The sequence below is a fragment of the Plectropomus leopardus genome, chromosome 21 (genome assembly GCF_008729295.1).
Source record: "Plectropomus leopardus isolate mb chromosome 21, YSFRI_Pleo_2.0, whole genome shotgun sequence".
NCBI classification, from domain to species: Eukaryota; Metazoa; Chordata; class Actinopteri; order Perciformes; family Serranidae; genus Plectropomus; species Plectropomus leopardus.
In genome coordinates, this window is record NC_056483.1 from 19,618,481 (window position 1) to 19,641,871 (window position 23,391).

General features: G+C 42.4%; 1 protein-coding gene across 4 annotated transcripts in view; it reads left to right on the forward strand.

The window, feature by feature from the left end:
- Positions 1-23,391, forward strand: part of LOC121960465 (partitioning defective 3 homolog) — a 382,155-nt gene that overhangs the window by 163,905 nt on the left and 194,859 nt on the right. For 3 of the 4 annotated variants that reach the window (XM_042510168.1, XM_042510170.1, XM_042510171.1), the window contains 7 exons: positions 3,651-3,763; positions 4,765-4,848; positions 9,297-9,422; positions 12,130-12,357; positions 14,348-14,532; positions 20,504-20,643; positions 21,125-21,253. In XM_042510168.1, the coding sequence (XP_042366102.1) occupies positions 3,651-3,763; positions 4,765-4,848; positions 9,297-9,422; positions 12,130-12,357; positions 14,348-14,532; positions 20,504-20,643; positions 21,125-21,253 (1,005 nt within the window). The remainder of the gene's footprint in view (positions 1-3,650; positions 3,764-4,764; positions 4,849-9,296; positions 9,423-12,129; positions 12,358-14,347; positions 14,533-20,503; positions 20,644-21,124; positions 21,254-23,391) is intronic. The other variant, XM_042510169.1, reaches the window with a different exon arrangement.

Sequence of the window (23,391 nt, forward strand, 5' to 3'; positions counted from 1 at the left end):
TCAATAATCTAATGCTGCAGCTGTCCGATGGCCAAGATTCTAACCCTTGCTCTTTGCTTTCCTCCATTGTCAAAGAAGCCAGTGGATTTTTGCCCCTCCTTACTGCATGGGAGGAAAGGAGAGACATGGGGGTGAGAAGGGGAGGGAAGCCGAAAGAGAGAAATAAAAAGAGAGCTAGAAATGAGTGCCACACAGAGTTGAAAAGCCTTGTTGCTTCCCCACTCCACTGGTTACCAAGGGATCAACAGGGTGCTAAAAGCACTCAGGGGAGGAAGAAATAGAGGGCTTTTAGATAGGAGGAAGGGAGAGATTCAGAATGATGGAGAGACAAAGAAAGAGGAGAGAGGGAGAGGGAAGGGGGAGAGAGATGGATGTATATTTAGCCCGTGTCTCTCCTCTGCTGTCACTCAGTGCTTGGCTTTACCACTGACACGAGGACAGACAATAAGTGGGCTGGCAGTGAATTTAAAAGAAGATGGCTTCTTCTTCTGCCCCCAGTCACAAGGAGACACTGACCCCTGCAATAGTGACTCAACTCAGTCGCTATAGAAAGAAGTCAGCTATCTTTAGGGACTCCACAGCCTGAAACGTCAATCTCAACAAATAATTATTTATCATATTCAGTGTTGGCCGTGCTTTGTTTGTCTGGTTAGAGCGCAGTCTTGGTCCAGACTCTCTAATGAAGAGGCTGCGCCCTTGCTGCTTGGATAGCCCCGTTTTGACTCTAATGAACCACAGTGGCCACTTAAGCACTGCCTTTTGAATCCAGTGTCAAGTGTCAATCATGTGTTTCTGTTGTAACGGTGGAAATTTACTGGCAATTGAAGCGTGTTGTGCATTCAAATGTGAGAATAGAAACACTTGCAACTGGCTGAGAAAATGTGCTTTTTCATGAAAATGCTAGCACTTACAAAAGCAGCAGTGTAAGACGGGTGTGTTATTTGTTTCAGCGAGATATCACGACGCCATGCTTCACTTTTAGGTGCTAAACATTAGTGCATTTTTCACAAAAACATTACAAATCCTGTCAAAGCTGTGAAATGATTTCACTTTAATATCTGTAGTTCAACTGTTCTACAGATGTCCTTGGAGGAAAAGTCAATATCTTACTCGGGCGCGTGTAAGGCATATTGCTGCTGAATCAAGGTGGAAACTTTCAAGAAAGTTCATGAAGCAAAAGACAATCTCATCCTGTTTGCAGATTTTCCCACTTTCAACAAAGCCAAGATTTTAATGAGGCTGATTTTACATTGTCTTTTCTGCCCCATTGCTTACAGTCACGACTCCTTGTCTCTCCTCTCTCTTCATTGCCAGCTCACTCTCATGGAATGTCTTTCTTTTCTATCACCTCGCTCCTTTAGTGTCGTTTTCACAGTTCCTCTTGGTTTTTCACACCAGTTGTGTAGAGTATACCTGAATAGAAATATCACCTTGTTCTTGTGCTGCTCTGATATCTACGTGTGACTTTTTTTTGGTGGTTTTGCCTGTCATTCACATACTCAAACTGCTTGCCATGTGCTTTTGGTCAGGCGGAGGTGAAGAATCCCTTCACCTTGGTGCTCTGATGATAATATTCACAGTTACAGTGTCTCTCCTTTTTTCTCTACTCCATCATATGCCATTTCTCTAGTTTTTTGTTACATTTCAGCAGAAAGATGCTGAGAGAGAGCCCGCCACCGATTGCAGTCTAAAGGAACAAAGACAGGAGATTGTTGCTGAGAGCTCCTGTTACTAAAATTAATTGCATGTCACTTTGTGTGATGATAAACTGTGAAACAGCTCGCCCCTCAGATCACTCTGTCGTCTAATGAGACAAAGACGTCGAGCACCATCGCCGCCTTCATGCTGAGTCGGAAATTAAAGTCAACATTGTCCTTTAGCTTTCATACCTCAGGTTCTACCAATCCCGCTGAATAGCATTATTTTAGATGCAGACACTTTGAATTCGCTGCTCTTCTGTAATGAGGCACAGGCAGATCCATGGCAGATTCTCACTGGGACCTCACCTGGTCCCTAGCTGGACTGAGATTGTGCGTGTTTATAGTGGAATCTGTCAGAAAACAGGTGGAGGAGGGGAGACTTCTAGTGGCTGGGGGTTGACAGGTATCTGGCAAGGAACTGACTGGAAGCTGACTGGCTGCTGAAAGGCCTTCTAGGTGGCTGTATCTATACAGTATCTGGTCTTATATGTATTATTTTTGTACAATATCACCTACATTCTGCACTCTACACACTTTCATCTTTGTTAATGGATTTACACAAATGGCCAGGTCCTTTGTAGACACTCTATATATATATATATATATAAAAATTCCAGTCCACCCACCTGAGGCAGGGATTGGGGTTCAAAAAAGGCTTTTTAAATAATGGCCTCCCCAAAGTGCCTGGGACCTCAGCTGACATGTAATTAAAGGGTGAGCTGACTGATTGATTGACTCATTTTCATAGCAGACGGTTAGAGACAGGCAGCAGACAGGTAGGGTGAGTCGAGGTCTCTTAAGGTAGACTCCTGATGAAAATTCCATGCCCCCTTTCTAATGAATAAATAGGGGAGAGAGTCCCTCAGTGCCACGCCTGCGTGTCGCCAAAGATATCCTGGGCTGTGAATAGGGTTGAATCCATTTCCATAAAGAAACCAGAATGGCACAGGACCTATTTGGATGTGCTTGACATTTTAGTAAAAGAGAGAAAAAGAAAGGTGAGGGGTGAGAGCAGGGGAATAGCAGTGACTAACAAAGCGTTTCAGCAGACCCTCCCAAGAAGACGACGCGCTGTCTGGGGGCTGACAATCTCCCACACACACACACACACACACACACACACAGATCAGCAGTAACTAACATGCCTGGAAGCAAAAACTGAAATTACCTTGTCCTTTTAAATTTGAAATTTTGATGTTCAGTGTGCTTGTCACTTGTTCATGAACCCCCCCAGCTCCTCCTGTGACTTTAAGAGATGATTAGTTGAAATTGAACCCTGTGTTATTAAACATGTCTTTCTCCTCTTCTACATGCAGCATGTCAGCACTGCATGTAAGTGCCCTGCTCAATCTGTTACATCCCCATAAAGAGAGCTCAGATAAAGATTTTATCCCCCATTAAGGAGAGCATGAAGCCGCTCTCGTCCCAGAGCCTAGTTAAGTCCTCAGACGTCTGGCTGGCCTGTAAAAGCCACCGCCTCCCGGCCCCGCTGCCTAATGGCCCTGAAGGAAGATGAGTAAATGAAATGAAGAGAGTGAGAGAAACAAATGACAGCGGGCGCGACCACTTTCCTTCACTCCAGACCTGATCGCATCACCGCAAAAACCCGGCAGCGGTGCCACGCCCCAGGCCAGACCTGATTGATTGAGCAGGAGCAATCGATCAGAGCCACTTTGTCACTACAGTCACTGAAGTTTTTGGCCGGGAAGGGATGTTTCTGCAGCAGCATCCCTTCTGTGCTCCACTGAAAGTCTCTTTTGATTTAGAATTGAGGCCGTTACTTGTTCTTGCAGGTAATTGGATTAAAAGCCAGAGGAGAGATATAGGCAAGAGAGGAGGAGATGCAAGCACAGCCAAATAGAAATAATGACATTGAAAGTGTGAGTGTTTTACTTTGCTGGAACAGTCTTTTCATGATTTATCCTTTTTTTTTTCTCTTTTTCTTTCTAGGAGGAGGAGGAGGAGGAAGAAGAGCGAAGAAAACATGAAAGGAGGATTGAACGGATAGAGCCAGTAGGGAGGGCAGATTCTTCATTGGAATATTCGCCTGTGTTAAGTCTAGAGTGAGTGATCCCAACACCCCTCAGACCACCTTTATATCATGCATCTGTGGTTCCCAACCTTTTCTAAAGACACAGTACCCCCACACCTCTACACCACCTGTCAGGTTCCAAATGTGTTCATTTAAATTTATCATTAACTGGGTAACACTTCAAAGTATTTCTTAAGACATTTTGTCCAATATTTATAATATTGTTAAAGTGCTTTTCCCACAGTAAAACTGTCAATGTTTAGGTTAATTTGGTCAACTAGGCGTTCAGCTACTCCAACTATTTAGCAGCAGCTTACATTGACAGTTTGTTACATTAATAATGTGAGGTTCCATTTTATGTGTAGTAGCTGAAGGAATCCCAGAGTCTAAGTAAATAAAACATAAACTTAGCATAGCTTGATACCACTGGAAGGAATAAATTGTTATGTGTTTTTTTGTAATTTGGGTTAACTGACCTTTTTATTTATCACTTTGATGTCAGACAGGTTAATTTTTGCCAAAACAACATCATTAAACACGACCATATTACCACCTGACAATGTCAACACATAGCGGACATGAAGACCACGCCCTCCTCCATCAACATCACCACACACATCTGCATCAACGGTCGCTTGTGTTCATTTGTCTTCACGTCTTTATCTACACAAATTAACCTTCTCCTCCTCCTCCCTTCCCCACGCGTTTTTCAATTAATCTGCTCTCTTTTAGCACGACAATCTGATCTTAATCACTTAATTGGAGTCTCCATTTGGGTCCATAATTGACCCCAAGGTCCACCAACCTGACTTTGTAATGGATGACTTTGTATACACAATGCAGCCTTTACCAACAAGGCTGCCAACCCCCATCCCATACATCCCATCAATGTCTTGTCATGTTTGGCTGTGTTGCTTTTTATATCTGGCTTTTCTACATTTCCTTGTTCTGTTGTTTTTATTCATGCATGTCCCCCCCTACTCCCTCCTCCTTCTTCTTGTCCTCTCGGCCTCATCCATCATCGTCCTGCAGAAGCCTGCTCAAGCCGGTCGAGGTGTCCAACGGAGGAGGGCCCCTGGGGATCCACGTAGTGCCTCTCAGTTCGCAGGATGTCAGGTAAAAGAAGAGAAAAGTCTGACAATCAATGCAGCTTAGTGCACAACAATAGCTAGTTAGTTTCACAATCCAATATGTCTCCTGCATCCTTTGGTTTGAAGCCCTGTGGACGTTGCTTTCTTTTTATTTTTACTCATCATTTCACTGTTTTTTTTTTATCCTCACCCTGCTCTATGTTTTTTATTTTTCACCTTTTTACATGTTGCTCCAGGCTTTCTTTTTCACTGACTCTGATTCTTGCAGCCACCTTTTTTCATTTTTGTGAGTCTCACCGCTGAAACACCACGCCCATACCCAGCAAAAGCTCAGAAGCCCCCAGTGGGAAGGAGAACACATGAAAGTAGCTTTGCTCTTAACTTCACTTTTTTATTTCCAGTTCATTTTATGCTTTACTTTTATCCTATCCTATGTCCTCAGTCACATTGCATTCTTTTGCCTGTTTTTAACCAATGAGGAGTGTCGATGACAGGGGACAAGAGGAGGAATGCATCCCAGTTTACAGTTATTCCAGAAAAAAAGAAAGGACACAGGAAGTGGCCAGATGTAATCAAACTAAAAGCTTGTGTATAACACAGATCCCTGCTGCACGCCAAGGGACTGGCACACAACCAAGGTGAATGTGACTACTCAGCGCTTGGAGAGGGAGGCAGGGGAGAGAGGTGAAAAGACAAAGTGAGGAGATTGGAATGGGATGACATTTGAGGGAGACGGCATGGCTGTCATTGAAGATTGCTGCGTGTCATTTCTTTGGGACACTAATCCCATTGCTGTTTATAAGCAAGTGTCAGGAAACTATATTTAGCTTTGACCTCATGCCATCGACTCCCTCAGAAGCCGTGACACTTTGAGTTTGAGTCACAAGAGGAAAGCAATGAATCATGATGAGTCGCGCCAAGCAATATTGCTTTAATAAACTTCAAATCCACGCTAAAGCTCATCTGTATGCCCACAAAATCAAAGTGCATCTTGCAAGATATAGCAGCAATGCCACATGGCCAGTACTTTTCTTCTCCATCAGCTAAGGTCGGCACTAATAGCTATCAGAGCCTTCAATTAACTTCAGACATGATAAGACTTAGCGTCTGGTCAGTGGGATGATGCTAATGGCCTGGCCCAGCTCTTTCCTGTTTGCTGTGCGCTAGGACAGGAGGCATTAGGCTCAGCGGGCTGTCATTAGTGTCTAGACCAGGGCCACGGGGGTCAGACAGCCAGCAAGACCAGACAGCAAACAAGGAGTTGCAGGCGCTCTGGCATCGGGCTGCTCGCATTCTGCTTCACTGTACTGACATCAAGTTAGATCCGAGCAGCAAGGGGAGACAGCTGCAGGAGAGAGCTCAGAGTCTCTGTCATCCCAGCTGATAGTGTCTGTGTGTGTGTGCGTGTGTGTGTCTTTCTCTCTCACACTCACACACAAAGGCACAGATCCTTACCTGCATGAACTTAGACTCATGAGGTCTGTGAACAGTATGGGCAGCATTTTCCCACACACTCTCGCTGTTTCTTTCTTTTCCTTACACACATGCAAACAGTTTGTGAGCTGCAGCGCTGGTCTACCTTGAATGCTCTGCACGCATAGCTTTACTGTACATCTGCATACACACACACACACACACACACCCCACAGATGCATTCTTTGCTTAATGAACTTCTCATTCCATGACCAGTTTCAATTGTAAACAAACTGCGGACATAATTGCCGTGCATAAATGGATCCTGATTGGATTATTATTTGATTAAAGGCAGTAGATGAGAGCAGGTGGCCTCCTTCAAATCATTTTTCAGCACTGCTGCACAGCCACAAGATGGAGTAATGCCATACAGTGTAATTCAATACACTGACTTAACAGGCTGGATATTTTTTGCTCCAAACTATGCAGAGAATCTTCTAACTCCAGACTACTTGTGCATATATCTGACACCTAATTAATTCACTGACTTACAGCCTATGAGAATGCCATTTAGATTTTGCCTTAGCTCTCCTGCTTTCCCAAAGTAACTGATAAGTATCCACATAAAAAGCCATCAGTGAGATGGGGAGGAATTGAGACGGTGGCAGTGCATTACAGTCATCACAATAACAGTGCTTTTATAAAATCATCATCTTCTTCAAATCTCTAAAAGATGCTGCTTTATCCCCAATCCTCCCCGCTGCTGCTGCTTTGAATACTGATCAGGGATCAACCAAAACTCCTTTATCTACTGTCTGTGGTCTGCGCCCAGATCAGAAGTCATTAGAGTGTGTCCATGCTGTAATCTCCATTCGCAATACTTTGTTTTCAAGCTGCCAACACTTATGGAGATAAAGCACAATCATGTCTGCTTCCACACGGCCCGCAATTACTCTCTGTTCAACACACTTAAGCTGACCTGGCACTGCCGGCTCAGACTCCAAGAAAGAGGGAATGGCCTTTTGTGATCTTTAATTTCAACTTAATGCCGAGCCATTTACCCCCACTGAGGAGCTGCGATGAGTCCACGGTAAGAGCGTGGATGTCCACATTATGCAGCCAATTAGAGCAATGTTCTGAGAGTCCCTGTTTGGCTGAAATGCTAAAGAGCTCTGCAAATCTGCCCTTGACGTCCGCGGTAAACAGGGTCACAATTTAAATGTGCTGTTGTTTATGTGTCCAGTGAAACGACAGGAAGTAAGTGAAAATGAAGCAAAGCACGCAGCTAATGCCCTTGCCACTGATAAGCTGTTGATAGCAGTGTAATTTGCTTTATGTATATTTTGTACATCTTAGTTTATGAATACTTTTGGCTCTGATACATTTCATCATTATTTTTAATTTCCCAATAGTAAGCCTGCAAACTTTTTGTCAGTTTATGCAAGGACACCAAACGTTTGCACTCAGTCAGTCTACCTGCTACCTCAGGCATCTGGCGCCTTAGAGACGGATGGAGTTTGTAGTTGTGCTGTGCGAGCGCACATCAGATCTCTTTGCATGTGGTTATCCTCAGGGCCTAACTAAAGCCCCAAGGAGCTCACTGATGTATTTATTTAGAGGGAGGAGTGAGGGGGGGTATTTGAAGGTAAAGGTTGCCTTTTTTTGAGGGGATTGCTGAGATGGCACTGCCATGGAACTCCTTGGGTATTTATTACAGCACTGCCGGCTCTCGTCTTAAGCTCCAGCGAAGGCAACTGCAGCGTTTCCTCTGAAGCCATAAGATGATCTCTTAGCTGTTGGTCTGGATTACCTCAGACAACCCGCCCTGTCATTCTCTCAAACCTGCCCACAGAAAGGCAGACAGAGTGGAGGACAGAGGACACAGGCTTAAAATTAAGTTAGTAATGCAGTGCTTCTGCAGGCCGCAGGAAAATGCAGGTTTTTATCCAAGCTTAAAGTTTGGAAAGTTAACTTTTGGTGACAGCAGTGTGCAAAAGTACAGTACATTACAGTTGGGACCTGGTGGGGAAGAAAAATACACAAACTTCCAGCACTTTATTGCACGAGTTTATAAAGGGCAGGTCTCTCTGCATTTTTTCCCCTTGTTTTTCAAATGGAAACTCCCACACAAGCGTTATCAAAAAGCGGTAACATAGGTTTAAGTGCTGATCCCCCAACCCTCCACACATGCCGTGCAATGACAAGGTAAACATGGAGAGTGAGGTGGAACAGGTTGCTATTAAACCTTTATCTTACCAGGTGAACACACGTTTCGATTCAATTTAATACTGCATTTGTACCTTACACATCCACAGTTACACAGTGTATAATCTACAGTTAGATGGTGCTTGGCATGCTCCCAGTGTTGAGAAGCAGAAAGGAGTACCAGCAAAGAAGCTAAGTTTGATTCCAGAAGTCACACATCACTGATTAGCTATATTACGATTATTTTACAGCTTTATCTTGCTGTCAGAAAGCCCTTTCTGATGGGGAGCTGAAGCCTTTAGCCATACTCTCTTTAAAGCATCCAGGCTCCATAAACAGAAACATGCATTTAACCTTACAGACACACAGACTTATTTAGTTTGTTTGGTGTTTTGTGACTTTTGGAGCCAAATTAACGTTGTGTCAACAGCAGTATTATTTGTAGCAACAACATTGTGCAGAAACCTACGTCTCATGGAAAACTTGGTTTTTGGAGAGACTTCGGAAAACAGCATTTCAAGGCTAAAATTTTTATACTTAGAAAAATATTTTAATACATCAGGAACAGAAATAACATACAGTGTCAATCATGGTCAAGTAAGAGATCTACTTTATTCTTTTGAAAATGTTTATCACTTCAAGTCTTTATATTCACATCTTTTTCCTTCTCAATACCTTGTTTTCCAGTCTTCTATGGGTTGTCGTTTCCTCTTTCAGTGGAAGGATGCAGGGGAAAAGGCTTGCAACTTACAGCCTGCTGTTCAGTATATTGACATGTGACTGTGTGTGGTGTAATTGCTATAGAATGTGTTTAAGTTATGTCTCATCTATAACCTGTTTTGTGATCATTTCCAGGACTCAGGGTTTGCTCGTGAAGCGCCTGGAGCGTGGGGGAAAGGCCGAGCAAGAGCGTCTCTTCCAGGAGAACGACTGCATCGTCAAAATAAATCAGGGAGACATTCGCCACTTGCGCTTTGAACAGTAAGCTCTAATTCTGGCCCTGTATTGATGGTTGCATACTGTACGTAACATGTTCTTTTCCATACATTGTTAATTCTAAAGTTCCTACTCACAGTAACTTTTCAGATAGTTCCAGTGTGTGGTCTTCTTGTCAGGTGCACTGAATGGCATGCTGGTTTTACTTTCATTCACTGCTTCCAAAGCAAGGACGCATACAGTGTTCTCGTGAAGCACTGTCCACACAGCGATGCATTTCATACTGAGAGCGCTGTGTTGGACATTAAGTGTTGTGACAGTAAGTAGTGTTGCTGTTGATAAGTGGAGCCCAAACTTCAGGGCGGCTCACACAGCTGCACTATAAAACAGAAATATGACTGACTTTGTTGGCCTTTCTGTAATAGGTCTCAGTGACCTGCAGTCCTTCACTGCCGCGTCACCCTCTGATCCAAAACCGCCTATGCTCTTCTCTCGATTCATTTCTATCGATTCATCGCTTCCCGTCATTTCCTGAAGTGGAATGAAGATATAAACCCGGGACTTTCTCCACCCATTTACCAAAAGCAACCCATCTCCCTCTCGCTCTCTCACAGACACACACACACACAAGCCTGAATGCGTGCACTCTCACACATATTTGCATATGCAGCGACACACACACACACACACACACACACACACACACACACACACAGTTGAGCTATAACGTCTTATCTACACTTGTGTGTGTGTGTGTGTGTCTATGTGTGTGTGTGCGTGTGCGTGCGTGCGTATGTGCGTGTGTGTGTGTGTGTGTCTGTGTCTCAGGCAGAGAAATAGATTGCTTCTCCTCCAGGCGGGATTCTGGAGGCAGTTTACGGAGGTCTGGCTGGCTCTCTCCCTTATCATCCACTACTCCACAGGAAGAAATAGCCCGGATTCCTGCTAACGAAGGTCCGGCCTTCAGTCATACTGGGCTGGACATAGTCATCTAAAACCACTGGGCTTCAAGCCACCCTGCTGGATGATTGACAGAAACCAAGTTTGGATCCCCTCTGTGTTCAGAAGTAGAGTCAGAGACTACCTATTTTTTCTTGGACAACTATATCACTGTCAAAATGTATTTTCTTTAAGGAAGGCAGGCCTAAAATGTTATTACCAACTTTGGCACAGATAAGAAAAGCTCTCCATCAGCTTGGAAAACTCCAGACTATCACGGTTACCTTGCCACATTATGTTAATGTGTTCATCCCACTGTGTACAAAGCCACTAAGGTTTTAGGATTCTTTTTTCTCCTTTTCAAAACGATGCTATTGTCATTAGTAAACATCCCAGTTTCCTTCCAAGCCTTTCTACTGTGAAAGAGGCTTACAAACCAAATCCACTAGGGAGTGATGTTTTGTAGCGTTCCACACTTACACACCACCCCCACCCCCCTCTGCCAAACATACGCTCCTCACCGGCATCCAAATGCATATGATGTTTGTGATTCTGCATGAAAATGAGGTGAAGGAGTGAAACTTTTCTCCCCGTCTGCCCCCCTTTCCCTCGCTTTCTCATCACTTCCTTTCCCGCTCTTGATTGTGCGCCGCACAGAGCAACAATTTAAAGTGATAGTCTAATCTCTTTGGATTGTTTTGCATGGGTAAATATTTTGAGGCGCTTAATCTAACTGAATGTAATGATGCATTGATGGGGTAATTTATTATTCAATCAGGCCTAGCATGGAGGCTGATTACTGGAGTGATGGCACTGTATATGTGCAGGTGGGACACAAACACGCATACACACACACTTGCTCACTCAGTCATCACCCCTCAGTGTGCATATGCGAGTGATTTTTTGAAATTACCATAAGAATAAAGATGGGAAGGACCAAATCCTGCAGAAGTGGCTTGGTGCAGCGTGCGCGCCTCGCCTCTGTGTTACTGCTCGAATGAAGTGCGGCCTGTTGTTGCAGAAGCAGCTTAGCGGCTGTCATTTGGATCGAATCAGCATGGTATTACTGGCGCCGTAATGGGGGTCTGGAAACAGGAGGTGGGATTGTTGGAATCCAGAAATCCACGGCGTCCCGAGCCCCTTATGCTGCAGCATTGCTCCTCCTGGCCAGCCTATCTATATGCTAAGTGCCACCAGCAAAGCAGACTAAACAACTCTTGTATCTGGGAATCATGTTGAGCTCTTGTCTTGGCTTATTTTGCCCCAAAAGGAGCGTGAGTGTGTATTTTGGCTTTTTTTTTCTTATTTTGTGTGCAAGGAGTGAAGTGTGTGTGTGTGTGTTTACTTTGAAACCTCATTGTCTGGAAAGCTTCCTTGATGCATGATTCATCATCTCTGTTCTGATTGTTGAGTCAACTCGTGTCCACACACAGATACAAGCAGACTACTCTATTGTAGACTTAGTCTTGTACAGTATGTTACACTGGTATAATATAGAAAACACACTATATAATGTTTCATCACTGACTCACCATCCTTATCTCAGTCCTGTCTTGATGCTGGTAATTATAGATAATGTAATTTCTGTCTTCTGCTGCTATGGGCTGAGTAGCCCTGCGATTAGCCATGCTAACCTCACCCCTCCCTATCGCCTCTCAACATACAGCACCACACAGCCTTCCTTATCCTTCTCTATCTTTTGAGCTATGATAGTACATTATTGTACTTGTGTCTCTTATCATGTTAACGCTAATTCATTTCTGTCCGCATGACCTCCCCACTCTCTTTCTCTTACTTTCTGTTTCACCCTTAGAGCCCAGACCATTTTCAAGCAGGCGATGCGCAGCCCAGTCATCCTCTTCCATGTGGTCCCCGCAGCCATGAAGAGACAGTACGAGCTGCTGACGGCTCAGAGCGAGCTCAGCCCGCCGCAGTCCAACAGAGTCCGCTTTAGCCAGGACTCTCAGCACTCGGGGGACAGGTCCAGTCTGGTGGGGGGGCTGATGTCAAGATCTGGACCTCCACCAAGCCTCAACCACAAGTACGTCCAAGGCCTAATCCCAATTCCTTCGCCTCTACCATTAAGTCCTTACCCCTCTGTCACTTGTTCACATCTATGGATAGGGTATCCTGATTCTTGTTGGGATAAAAAGATTTGGCAAAGTGTTGCCGTCCAAAATTTGATTTTCCAGAGGCAAAGCATGTTGTTGTTGGGTAGATATTAAGACAAACTGCACAGAACTTAAAGCCAGATGAAAGTGAGACACACAGTGCCATGAAATTAAAGTTGCCCTTCTGTCCTACCAGTTGCTTGGTAAAATACCAGAAGTTCATGTTTGTACACATAATTAGGCCAATCAGTCTGAGGCCCCCAGTTAATATAATTCTGTTTAAATGGCACGTGTCAATGACTTTTCTTTAATAAGTTCACTGTGAATCCATCAATGTTTAAAAGCTATACAATAAAGGCAAAAGAGCAGTTTAATAATCATTTCTACCTGAGACCTTCAAGTCCACATTGCTGATCATCTTGTTAAAAGCCTATTTTATCTGCCTGTGGTGACTATTAATTTCTGTAATGTCCTTGGCCTGATTCCAGGAAACTAAACATGTGGGTGTTCATCAAGTAGGTCCTTGTCTCCAGGTTTATAGTCTTAATTATGATTCTATAAATTCATCCTATCCATCCTGTGTATGTTACATTTAGTTAGTCTGTCAATTTCCCCTACTGCAAAGAGATAATTATTTTCTGTGGATACATTTTTATTTTGCATCATGCATTAAATTACAGCAACCTGTCAGACATTGAGCCTCATTTACTCATATGTGCTCAGAATTGTTCTTACTCTGCGTATGAAATAAGCCCGACTGCAAAACAACCCTCAGATTCTTGACGCGTGTGCAACAGCAGATCTTGTTCTCACCTCTGTGCCTATCTTTTTAAATCAAACATTATTAACTGGCAGACCTGTGGCCTCTGTCTACAATCAGCACACTGCCACGCCCCCTCTCTCTCAATATAAGAAAATGCGAAAATGCGCATGGAGAAAGAGGTTTATTTCTATGTACCTATTTAGGCAACACACACAAATGTCAGATCGTCAGTGAGCATCTGTGAATTTAACCGCAGTTGGTCTCTGATATGCTCTGCAAAGTTAGATATGACATCTTAACAACTGCTCATAAGTCAATCAGAATCTTATACTTTTCATGCCGATTAATGGGCTACCGATTAACCAGCTAGCTTCAAATGAACATACTGGCTGATGATGTTATAGGATTACTGCTCAGTTCAGGCAGAGGGAAGAAGTATGGTGTAACGTCATCCGTACATGCCTTGGATATCTGCCAACATCTGCTACATGTTAGCCTGTTAAGAGTATCGTCAGTGAGTTAATCGAAGTTCGGACTGATATCTAACTGTTACCTTTAGTAGTGTAGTATTAAGGCCATATTGCTGTGTTAAATCACATATACTGGAGTCCTACAGGTTTGATTAATATTTTATATGAATTATGTATAGCTTACTTATGTAAACTGTATTGTTTTTCTCAATTTTAAACTACCTCAAGTCCATCATTAAACGAAGTTGAACTGAATTTTGCGGTGATTGGGAAGGCGTTATCTGCCTATAAGCTTATGAAGAGCGCATGAGGGTGACAGAACAATTAGCAAATAAATAGTTTTAAATATTGTCTATTAGCCTTTTTAAAATAATTACTATTTTAATGTGTTAAAAGCTGTAATTACATTTTCAAAGACAGCCAAGCCCTTATTATTAATTTTAAATGCATGGTCTAAATTCATTTGCAGAGTATAAAAAAAATTCAGGTAATAAAATTTTGATGAATCCATGATTTCTGTTTTATGTTTTACCCTGTATATCACAATAAAAAAAGTTTGTTTGTGTTGTCACTGAAATGGAAGCATATCATTTGTGAAATGATGCCCAACTACTAGTTACTTCTGCTCACCTTTCCATCATGTTATGTTACAAGCATTTTATCAGATCTCTTTGTTTTGCTCTATAGCCACCAGGGACCATTGGCTGGAAGCACCCCAGAGACGAACCGACGGTACACGTTACCCCACAACTTAGTCTCCAGGACCTCGTCAGCCCCCTCCCCTTCCCTGCAGCGCAGGATAAGCACAAACCCATCCAGCAGCTCCTACTTAAAGAAGAAAGGACGCAGATTCAGCATCCAGCTAAAGAAAGGTAAGAACCAGCAGACATGTAAATGCATTATTGTAAAAGTGGAAATCTCTCTTCATTTTCCTGAGAACAAAACAGAAAAACTTTTGTATGTCCATGCCAACCTTTCTCTTGACCTTAAAAAATCTCTATACCTGTTTTTGAAATATTTTGACGCCCAGTGCAGAACACACAGAGATCATGTAGGAGGAGAGGCGCAAATCTGAAGGAGGCCTGGGAGTTGCTGATATTTTCAGAGAAATTCGGTCAAAATAAACGTCACATATCCATGTCTTTTTCTGTAATGTCATTTCGCTGCCGCTTTGCTGCTTTTATCAACAAGAATAAACCAAATAGGCAAATGCGCACCATGTGTCTGTATGTGCAACATGCCAGACAACATTATAACTTCCTGGAGAAATCAGTTAGTTGAGTCAATGGCATAATGTGTCACTGTGATCGGCACATCTGCGATGAGACCAGTGATGTGACTGACTGAGAATATATTTATCAATTAACTTCAGCCCGCCCTTGTTTACTTTAAAATATAACCTGTATACGGTGACAGTGGTTTGAATTTTTTTGGAAAAAAAAGAACGGCTTCTGCCGCCATTTCTGTCAGTCCTTTCACTGACAAATTACATGCACTCTGTCATCAGAGTTGTTGAAGCGCTCTGTCTAACATAATATTACAACGTCAGTTAGCAGGTTCTATATTGTAGGCTGGTAGATTTTCTACAAGCCAGCCAGCAGCATTCTTAAACTGCACTCAATATTTTGTTGAGACATAAACATGCAGTTTTAATATTTTGATCATTAAGCAGTTAATATGGCGGCCATAAAGTCATTCATCCTTCAAAGGGAGAGCTGATGTATAAAAAAAAACCCAAACACCTGTCTCTTTTTTTCTATCCCTTCTTGGATCATCCGGGTTCCACTCTGTCACTCGTCTTAACTCCTCATGGAGACAAAGGAAGAAAAGGGGGTTTAATCATCAGTATACAATTATGTTTCTCCAGAGTTAGTAGGTTGAAGGAGACGACCTTTAATCTTTCAGGAAATATTCTAAAATCTCTACTTGCCTCTGGGCTTTGTTTAAGCGAGCCGGCCGAAAGCAAACACAGATCAACCACGTCTTGAAAACAGAGGTTGTGGTTTGATGCACTCAGGCTACATCACCATGGTCTTGTGGTTAAAATATTAAGATTCAGCAATCAGTCTACTTCCAGCTGAGGTTGGTTTGTTTGTGGACTTGGACAGGCCTTTGATACTGGAGCAGTTGTGTATCTTAGCCAACCATTGTGGTGGGTTTACTGCCAGACTCCATCTCACTTTCATCACTTCACTATCTTTATGTGAATTGACAAGCACTTGGTTGTAATATGAACCAATGCCAGGGCGATTTGCCTACTCTTTGTCTCTTCTCTTTTTGCTCCTTTTTTTTTAGTGAGAGGGAGCAGATGTTAAGTCGAAAACTGGCACCGAGGCCACAGCAGCGAGCTTTAGGGAATAGTACGGCAAGTGAGGGCAGCAGCGCAGGCTAAATGCAACGTGCTCGGGGGAAATGTAGTCACATGCTGCTCTAATATGTTTGGCGAAGGTCCCCGAGCGCTGCCAGCAGACTTTCAGAGTTCCTATACTGCATGGGGCTGCAGTGCAAGTTATATTTATTTGTTTATAATGTGATAAAGTTCCTCTTTTTTTCTGCACACAAGGCTCTTACTTTAGTGAAACCAAGCTGGGGCAATGTTGGTGGAGCTCCAGCAGCTCCTGAGACTGATGCCAATAGTGTAGTTTATTTTCACCAGCCACTTCATGGTCTAATTCAACAGCAGTCATAACTCTCAAAAGTATGCTCTTGCCCAAGTGACAGAAATGGTTTCTGAGATTATTGCTCATGATTTAAATGGGGCTTACCGGAATGGATGCGCCTCGCTTATAAACTCCAAGCCATTCGTGGACTCTAAATGGAGATGAATTATTGTCCAAATGTTGTTGAATTGGAAAATTAACTGAGCACTAAAATCCAACAGAGTTGAGGAAAGTGTGCCCCTGAAATCCATTTTGACAGTTGCATTTGATTACCATCAGACTTTATCACTACTAATGTACTTTTAGAAAGGCTTCGGCAGTTTTGTTGTTGCCTCCTTGTAATTGTTGTGATTCGGCCTAAGTGGGCCCGAGTTCTGAGTGGCGGTAGCAGATCTCGCTTGGCAAATTAACAAGAGTGCCTTAATCAAATACTGCAGTCGAAAAGGACATACGCACCCCATTAAGTCATTCTAATGTGCCTCAGCCTCTCCTCATGTTTGCTGTTTAATTGGCTTATTGGAGCCAGGATTCCAACTAATCCAGAAAGGATACAATTACTTTTATCCTGGTCTTCTATTACCCAAAATAAAGACGTCAGTAGTTAATTACTGCAGGCCTATTAGAGATGCATTCTCCTAATTGCCTGATTGGAGACCGTTAATGACGAGATCTTACAATGGGCAGGAGTTTGATTCTGCTCATTAGGCTGCGTGCAGGCCAGGGGAGAGGAAAGCCACTGGCATTTGAGGGGGGTCACAGTGGGAAGATGAACAAAGACGGAGATGAGGAGGATTTAAAAGGGGCACTGTGATATTCAGCTTATCCGCATGTGAAACTGCAGGACAGAGGTACAGAAGTGCCAGTCATGGAGTAATGATCAACAAAACTTTGTTCAGGAATCTGCATCAGAAATAAAATCCTCCATGTTTTATCGTTCATTTAAAGTGTATCAAGTGCACTGAACTGATTGCTATCTCAGCAATGTGACCTTGTGTTAAAAGTTTGGCACTCACAAAGAAAAAGTTTGCAGATTTAATATTCAACATGAAGGATGGCAGCTATTTCTGTCTGCTTAGTTATCACGCTGCACTGATGGCGAGATCACAGCACATTATTATCTTCAGCAGCTTAACTTTTTGACTTTATAAGCAACCTCTTTATCACCTCTGCGTAAGTTTGTTTGTGTGCAGAAGCCACGAGAAAAGTTGCCATGCATGCTATTCCCCCTTTGAGTTTCTTGTTCATCAACACCATCACTGTCAGCGAGACGACGCAGAGTTTGTCAGACTGCTGGAGAGACATACTGGGAAAAGTAGGTCATGATGAACCATCAGAGGTGCTGACAGCTCTGTGAAATGAGCAACTACTTTGACATGAATACTAATCACTGTTGGTACCCTCAGAAAAGCCTCCACTCAAACCACGTAACACGTCTTTCCCACGACTGCTAGAAACGCCAGCAGCTAGGTTATGCATGGTGGAATGTATTTCTCTGAACTATGTTGTTAATGACTCACCTAATAGCATTACATAGCAGAGTTATTGAATTTTAAAATATACCGCCAAAGAATAACCCGACAAACACAATTTGTTTGGTTAAGCTCATTTCTCAGCTGACATTTGAAACCATTTCTTGCTTTTATTTGACAAATTCAGGTCTGGTCAGCAGAAAAGGTCAGGCCTGAGATCCTCTTATTTATCCATTATTTTATTTGCCTACCTCCTCCAGACCAGCGATTCATATTCATTTGATGAACCTTAAAGGTCATTCTTAAAACCTACAGAAAATATTTTTGCACAGCTGAAAGCTGAAGTGTTTTCTCAGATTGAGCTGTTGAATTTAGTCTTACCACTCACTGCGCTTCAAAAAAGGCTTGCAGCCTTTGTTAAATAATACATCAGTAAGAAATAGCTATTAATGAACACATTATGAGCACAGCTTTCTACATTATGCAAATTCAAACCATATATCAAACCATATATATATACATATATTTATATATATATATATATATGTATGAATATACAGTACAGAAGAAGGTTGCCTTGACCTAGACACGATTTGACTGCATCTAGGCTTATTACATTATTCATATGATTTATGGACATGACCTCAATCATTTTGCAGATGTCGATATTGCCCATTGTATTAACATGCGTGCTTCTTTACATTAGTCACTGTCATTTTAGCTGACATAATGCCAGGTGCAGCAATCATCCCCTTTTCTCTCCTGCCCTCAACTGCTTGCGCAAGTCTGATGAAAAATAAACGCTTCAAAGATGACACAGTGTAGCTTACCGTTAGCCTGCAGCTGCTCTTTTGGAGTGGAAGACGCACAGTCCTGATAGTTTGTGAGCTAGCCAAACACCTGGCAATGAGCCAAAAAGTCCATCGTTTGTAGTTTTACACTACGACAACCTCCACTCCATAAATCCACCAGTAAACTGCCTGCCTTCCAGGCCTGTCCAACCATGAGAGCAAACTGCAGCACATCGGCCACATTATGGAGATCATTTCAGTGTTCCCACAGCTTCAGTGAGCTTGAGGCAAGAGGGGTAACTTAGTTTTGTTTTGTTGGCCAAATTTTGTATTAAGTCTCAAACTGAGTAATTTTTGGTTACTTCTACAAACGCACTGTAATTTTATAAAGACGTTCTTGTATGTAACAATTGTTTATTAGTTTGTTAAAAATATTTAAAAATTTTTTTTTTCAGATTTCAGTTCCAGTTTTTTTTTTTTTTTTTTTTTTAAAGATTATTTTTTGGCATTTTTGCCTTTATTAGATAGGACAGATCAGCAGTGTGAAGGGGGAGAGAGAGGGGATGACATGCAGCAAGGGGCTGTGAGCTGGGCTTGAACCTGTGACTGCTGCGGCGCGGCAGTGCCATTATACATGGGGTGCCTGCTCAATCCACTAAGCCACTGGATGCCCTGCAGTTCCAGTTTTTTAAAAAATTGAAAATTATTTGCTTTTTGGAATGGCATACTTGCACTATTATGCTATCACATTATTAAATCAGTGGCATAAAATGGTCTAAAACACAGCCCCCTGACCTGTTGTTGTGCTAGAAAGTCTGAAGGGTTTTTTGGTTAAAACATCTGGCACATGGTACATGAATGATTTAGAAAACAGTATTTGGGCTATTTAGGTGCAGTGCGCTACTTTTTAAGATGCCATTGAATGGCATTTTGATGCATTTTGCAATCCATAATCATTCACTTCTTTCTGCTTATTCTGGTCCCTAACTGGTCTTTAATCCAGCCATAACTCTGGAGAGTGGCTTTAAAGTCCACATGCAGTTATCATAAACACTCAATTTTGGTTCATAGCATTGACACTATATTTAGAGTTAGGGACATGTTTTCATTTTGACTTGCTACAAAATATGAGTGAGACACACCCTGATGGCAAACCGATGAAAAATGTCAGGTTGGAAGTAATCTGTTTGTATTAACTATAGGAGGTTCAGAACATAGTGGGAAACCATAATTTGATCCCTGCATTGTGGTTTCTCATGTTACAGCAGTGTGTAATGAAAAGGATCTTTCACAAATGGTTTCAAGAATCTGGCCCATTTCTAAGAGTCTCAGTAAAGGCACTATGATAGTTTGGCACAATCCTTTTAGGTTCCTTCATTAAAAAAGGGATTAAAATCATATTTTACCATTTTCATAGCCACAGTTTTGTACAGTACATATTGGTTGTTTTTCAGTGACTCTTTGAAATGAAAGTAAAGAATGATTGTCACTCTGTTTTACCTGAAGAAACAAATCTTTTGTTGTTGTTGACATTTATGAACTTGTATAGAGGTGATGGAAGACTTTACCAAATATAAACACACAATGCACATTATTTACTTCTCACTCTTCAGAATGATAACTCTCTTCCTGGAGGTCGTAAATCAGTAATATTTTTATTTATCTTTGTATATATTTTTTGTAATAGCACAGCGCAAGAGCATGTATGCTGGCAATCTTTCAGTTTTATTGCCAAGGTTTCATGCCCCTGTGCTGGCAAAATGTACCGAACAAAGTGTCCTTGAACGACACACTGAAATCTCAAGGTCTGATATACAGGAAAGCTCTGAGCTCTCTTAATGGCAAATAGGCAGAAAAAAACTTAATCAGTAAAGTATCACCTTACATTTCTAACTATGTTCATTTGTTTTCCATTGCTCTTAGGTCCGGAGGGTCTTGGATTTAGCATCACATCCAGAGATGTCCCCATTGGTGGCAGTGCTCCAATATATGTCAAAAACATCCTTCCTCGAGGGGCCGCCATCCAAGATGGTCGATTGAAAGCAGGAGACCGGCTGCTGGAGGTAGAGCAGCACTTTCTAGCAACCTCTGAGCATTACATAGAGATCACATCTGCGAGACTGTATGTTATTTCAGGGACTAATTACTCTTTCCTTGATATGGTTTTGTTTCAGAGTTCAATCTTACCAAGCTTTTGTTCCAATGAGTCAAACATAGTGCGTTCCCCATGGCTATAACAATTGAACTCCAGCTTTAAATGCTGAGGAAAAGTGGTTAGATGGAACAATATTTTGATTATACTTCAGTCAGACTGACATGAAAATCAGCTAGTGCTCACTTGAGGGGGAAATAACCCATGTTTAATTCCAGCTCTAACCGACTCAGTGAGTAATCTGCATAAAGGTTATGTGGAGGCCATAGATTCCCCCTCTTTAAAGTCCTAGAGCTCTTTGATTTTAGTTTTTTCGCTGAGTTTGTGTACATTTACTTGTAAGTATGTGCTTATCTAAGTATTTGTGGTACTCTGTGTGTGTTTATGTGCAGGTTAGTGGAGTGGACCTGAACGGTAAGAGCCAGGAAGAGGTAGTGGCCCTGCTCCGAGCCACGCCCATGGGTGGAACTGTGAATCTGTTGGTGATGCGCCAAGAGGACTCCCTGCTGCCTCGAGAAGTGGTCAGTACCCAGCCAGCACCCCACCTTACTCAGAAATACAAATATCACTGCAGGAATTCCTACATTTTTAACAAGTGCTTACTGGGGGAGAGTGCTACCTTGTTATTCTCACTTTTAAACCCCTAAAACATATAATGAAATTGCAGAAAATAGCAAATTTCTCATATCTGTGGTTAATTTTTTTGTCATTTTATTCAAAATAGAATGAGATAAGAATGGAAGACTGACTTTGATGGTTAGCGTTTTTGGAGTATAGTACAATCATTATTGTTCACAGGGAATTAACCAAACTCCCATAATCAATTAGGTCCAGCATACCCCTGCTGACTCGAGTTCATTCCAGAAATATGGTAAAAAATCACTAAATGTGTTAGATTCAGTGCAGCTGGGCAATGGATTTGTCATGGTGGCTGCTCTGATGTGCCTTTTAACCGCTGCTCAAACCCATCAACTTCTCTGATTGTCTCTTTTTTCCAGAATGCACACTGCATTGCAATTTTTACATTATTATGTCTATTGCATAATTTTGTCAGTGCTGAATTCATTAAAAGAGGTTAATAGCTATTTCCCTCTGAAGAATATATGCCTACTCGTTCAAATAATATATATGATTAGGATTGCAAGTGGTAATTCTAAAGATTAACAACGATGGCTTTTAAGTTCTATAACCTAAATATTAACAACCCTCGATACGAAAGCACACATGGAATGGAATTGGACAAAGAGAAACAGATTCATACAGCTGTTGGCACACACAGATTTGCACTGCACAAAGTCATTCACATAGAAACACACACAGATTTGTCATTTTAAATTTGTTGTTTAAGTGTCGTTTAAGACTTTCAAGTCATGTGCTTGAGCAGGCACAATCACAGCTTTTTATTATATGCATACAAACACAGGAACACACACACAGGAACACAAACACACACACACACACACACACACACACACACACACACACACACACACACACACACATACACATACACATTGACCAGTGCACATAGACACCTTCAGGTGATGTGGTTATGAGCAGACATAAATGCAGCTTTGGAGGTGTTTTGGAGGTGTTTGTGCACACACAAACACACACCACGCACACACATGCAAACAGACACACACACACCACACACACACACACACACACACACACACACACACACACACACACACACAGGGACATTGACATGCACCTATTGTTCATACACAAACACACACTCTGGCACTCAGACACACAGCCTACATAGAGGGTGACTTTGGCTGTCGTGCAACAGATGGTGGGGCTACTGCCCTCGTCCAGCCTGCGTTCAGTCGCTCTGACAGCAGGCTCGGGCTTCACAGCACCTTGGCAGTCCAGGGGGCCCCCGATGCCAACCTCACTCCTACCTGTAATACTCAGCCTGGCACCCAGGCTGTTAACCCCGCCATAGAAACTGCTCAACCTGTAGAGTAATGGTCTGCTGAGACATTTTTTCCTCTGCTAATGTGGTGTTTCTCCATTTAGAAATGTACCACTCCCAGCTCTACTTTAATCGCTCTACAGCTTCACTTGAATTTTAACATTCATAAAGCGGCAAATGGGCTCATATTTCATTCTACTTGTATTAAAGGAGTCATAAGATGCAAATGTTGGTAGCTTGCACAATCTTAAAATATGTGATTGGTGTTAAAAGTAAAAAAGGCAACATCATCTTGTTGGCTGCTGCCGGCATCAAACCTCTGACCTTCAGGTTACTCAGCAGGCACACTTAAACTCTAACTGGAAGGATGCTCCAAACTGATTCATACTGGCTGTCAGCAGCCTCGACAGCAGCTGAACGATGCTGCAAGGAGTGTTAAAAAATTCACGGCTGCCCCTGGGCTGTCGACTCACGCGAGGCGTGGAGTTAGAGTTTGATGGCTATGCTCTCTCAGCTCCTCAGGCATGACGCGATTAAAAAAAAAGCCCATCATCGGAAATACTGTCTAATAATTTCTCTCTGTTTTTGCCTTGTTTCTCTCTTTTGACCAACTTCTACATGCTGCGAGAGACTGCTACTTAATATTTCATCACTTTCCACAGCAGATTAGCATTTTGCTACTCTCCCTCATACTGTTCCTTTTTTCTCGTCCTCTCGCCCATTTCCCAGCAGTGC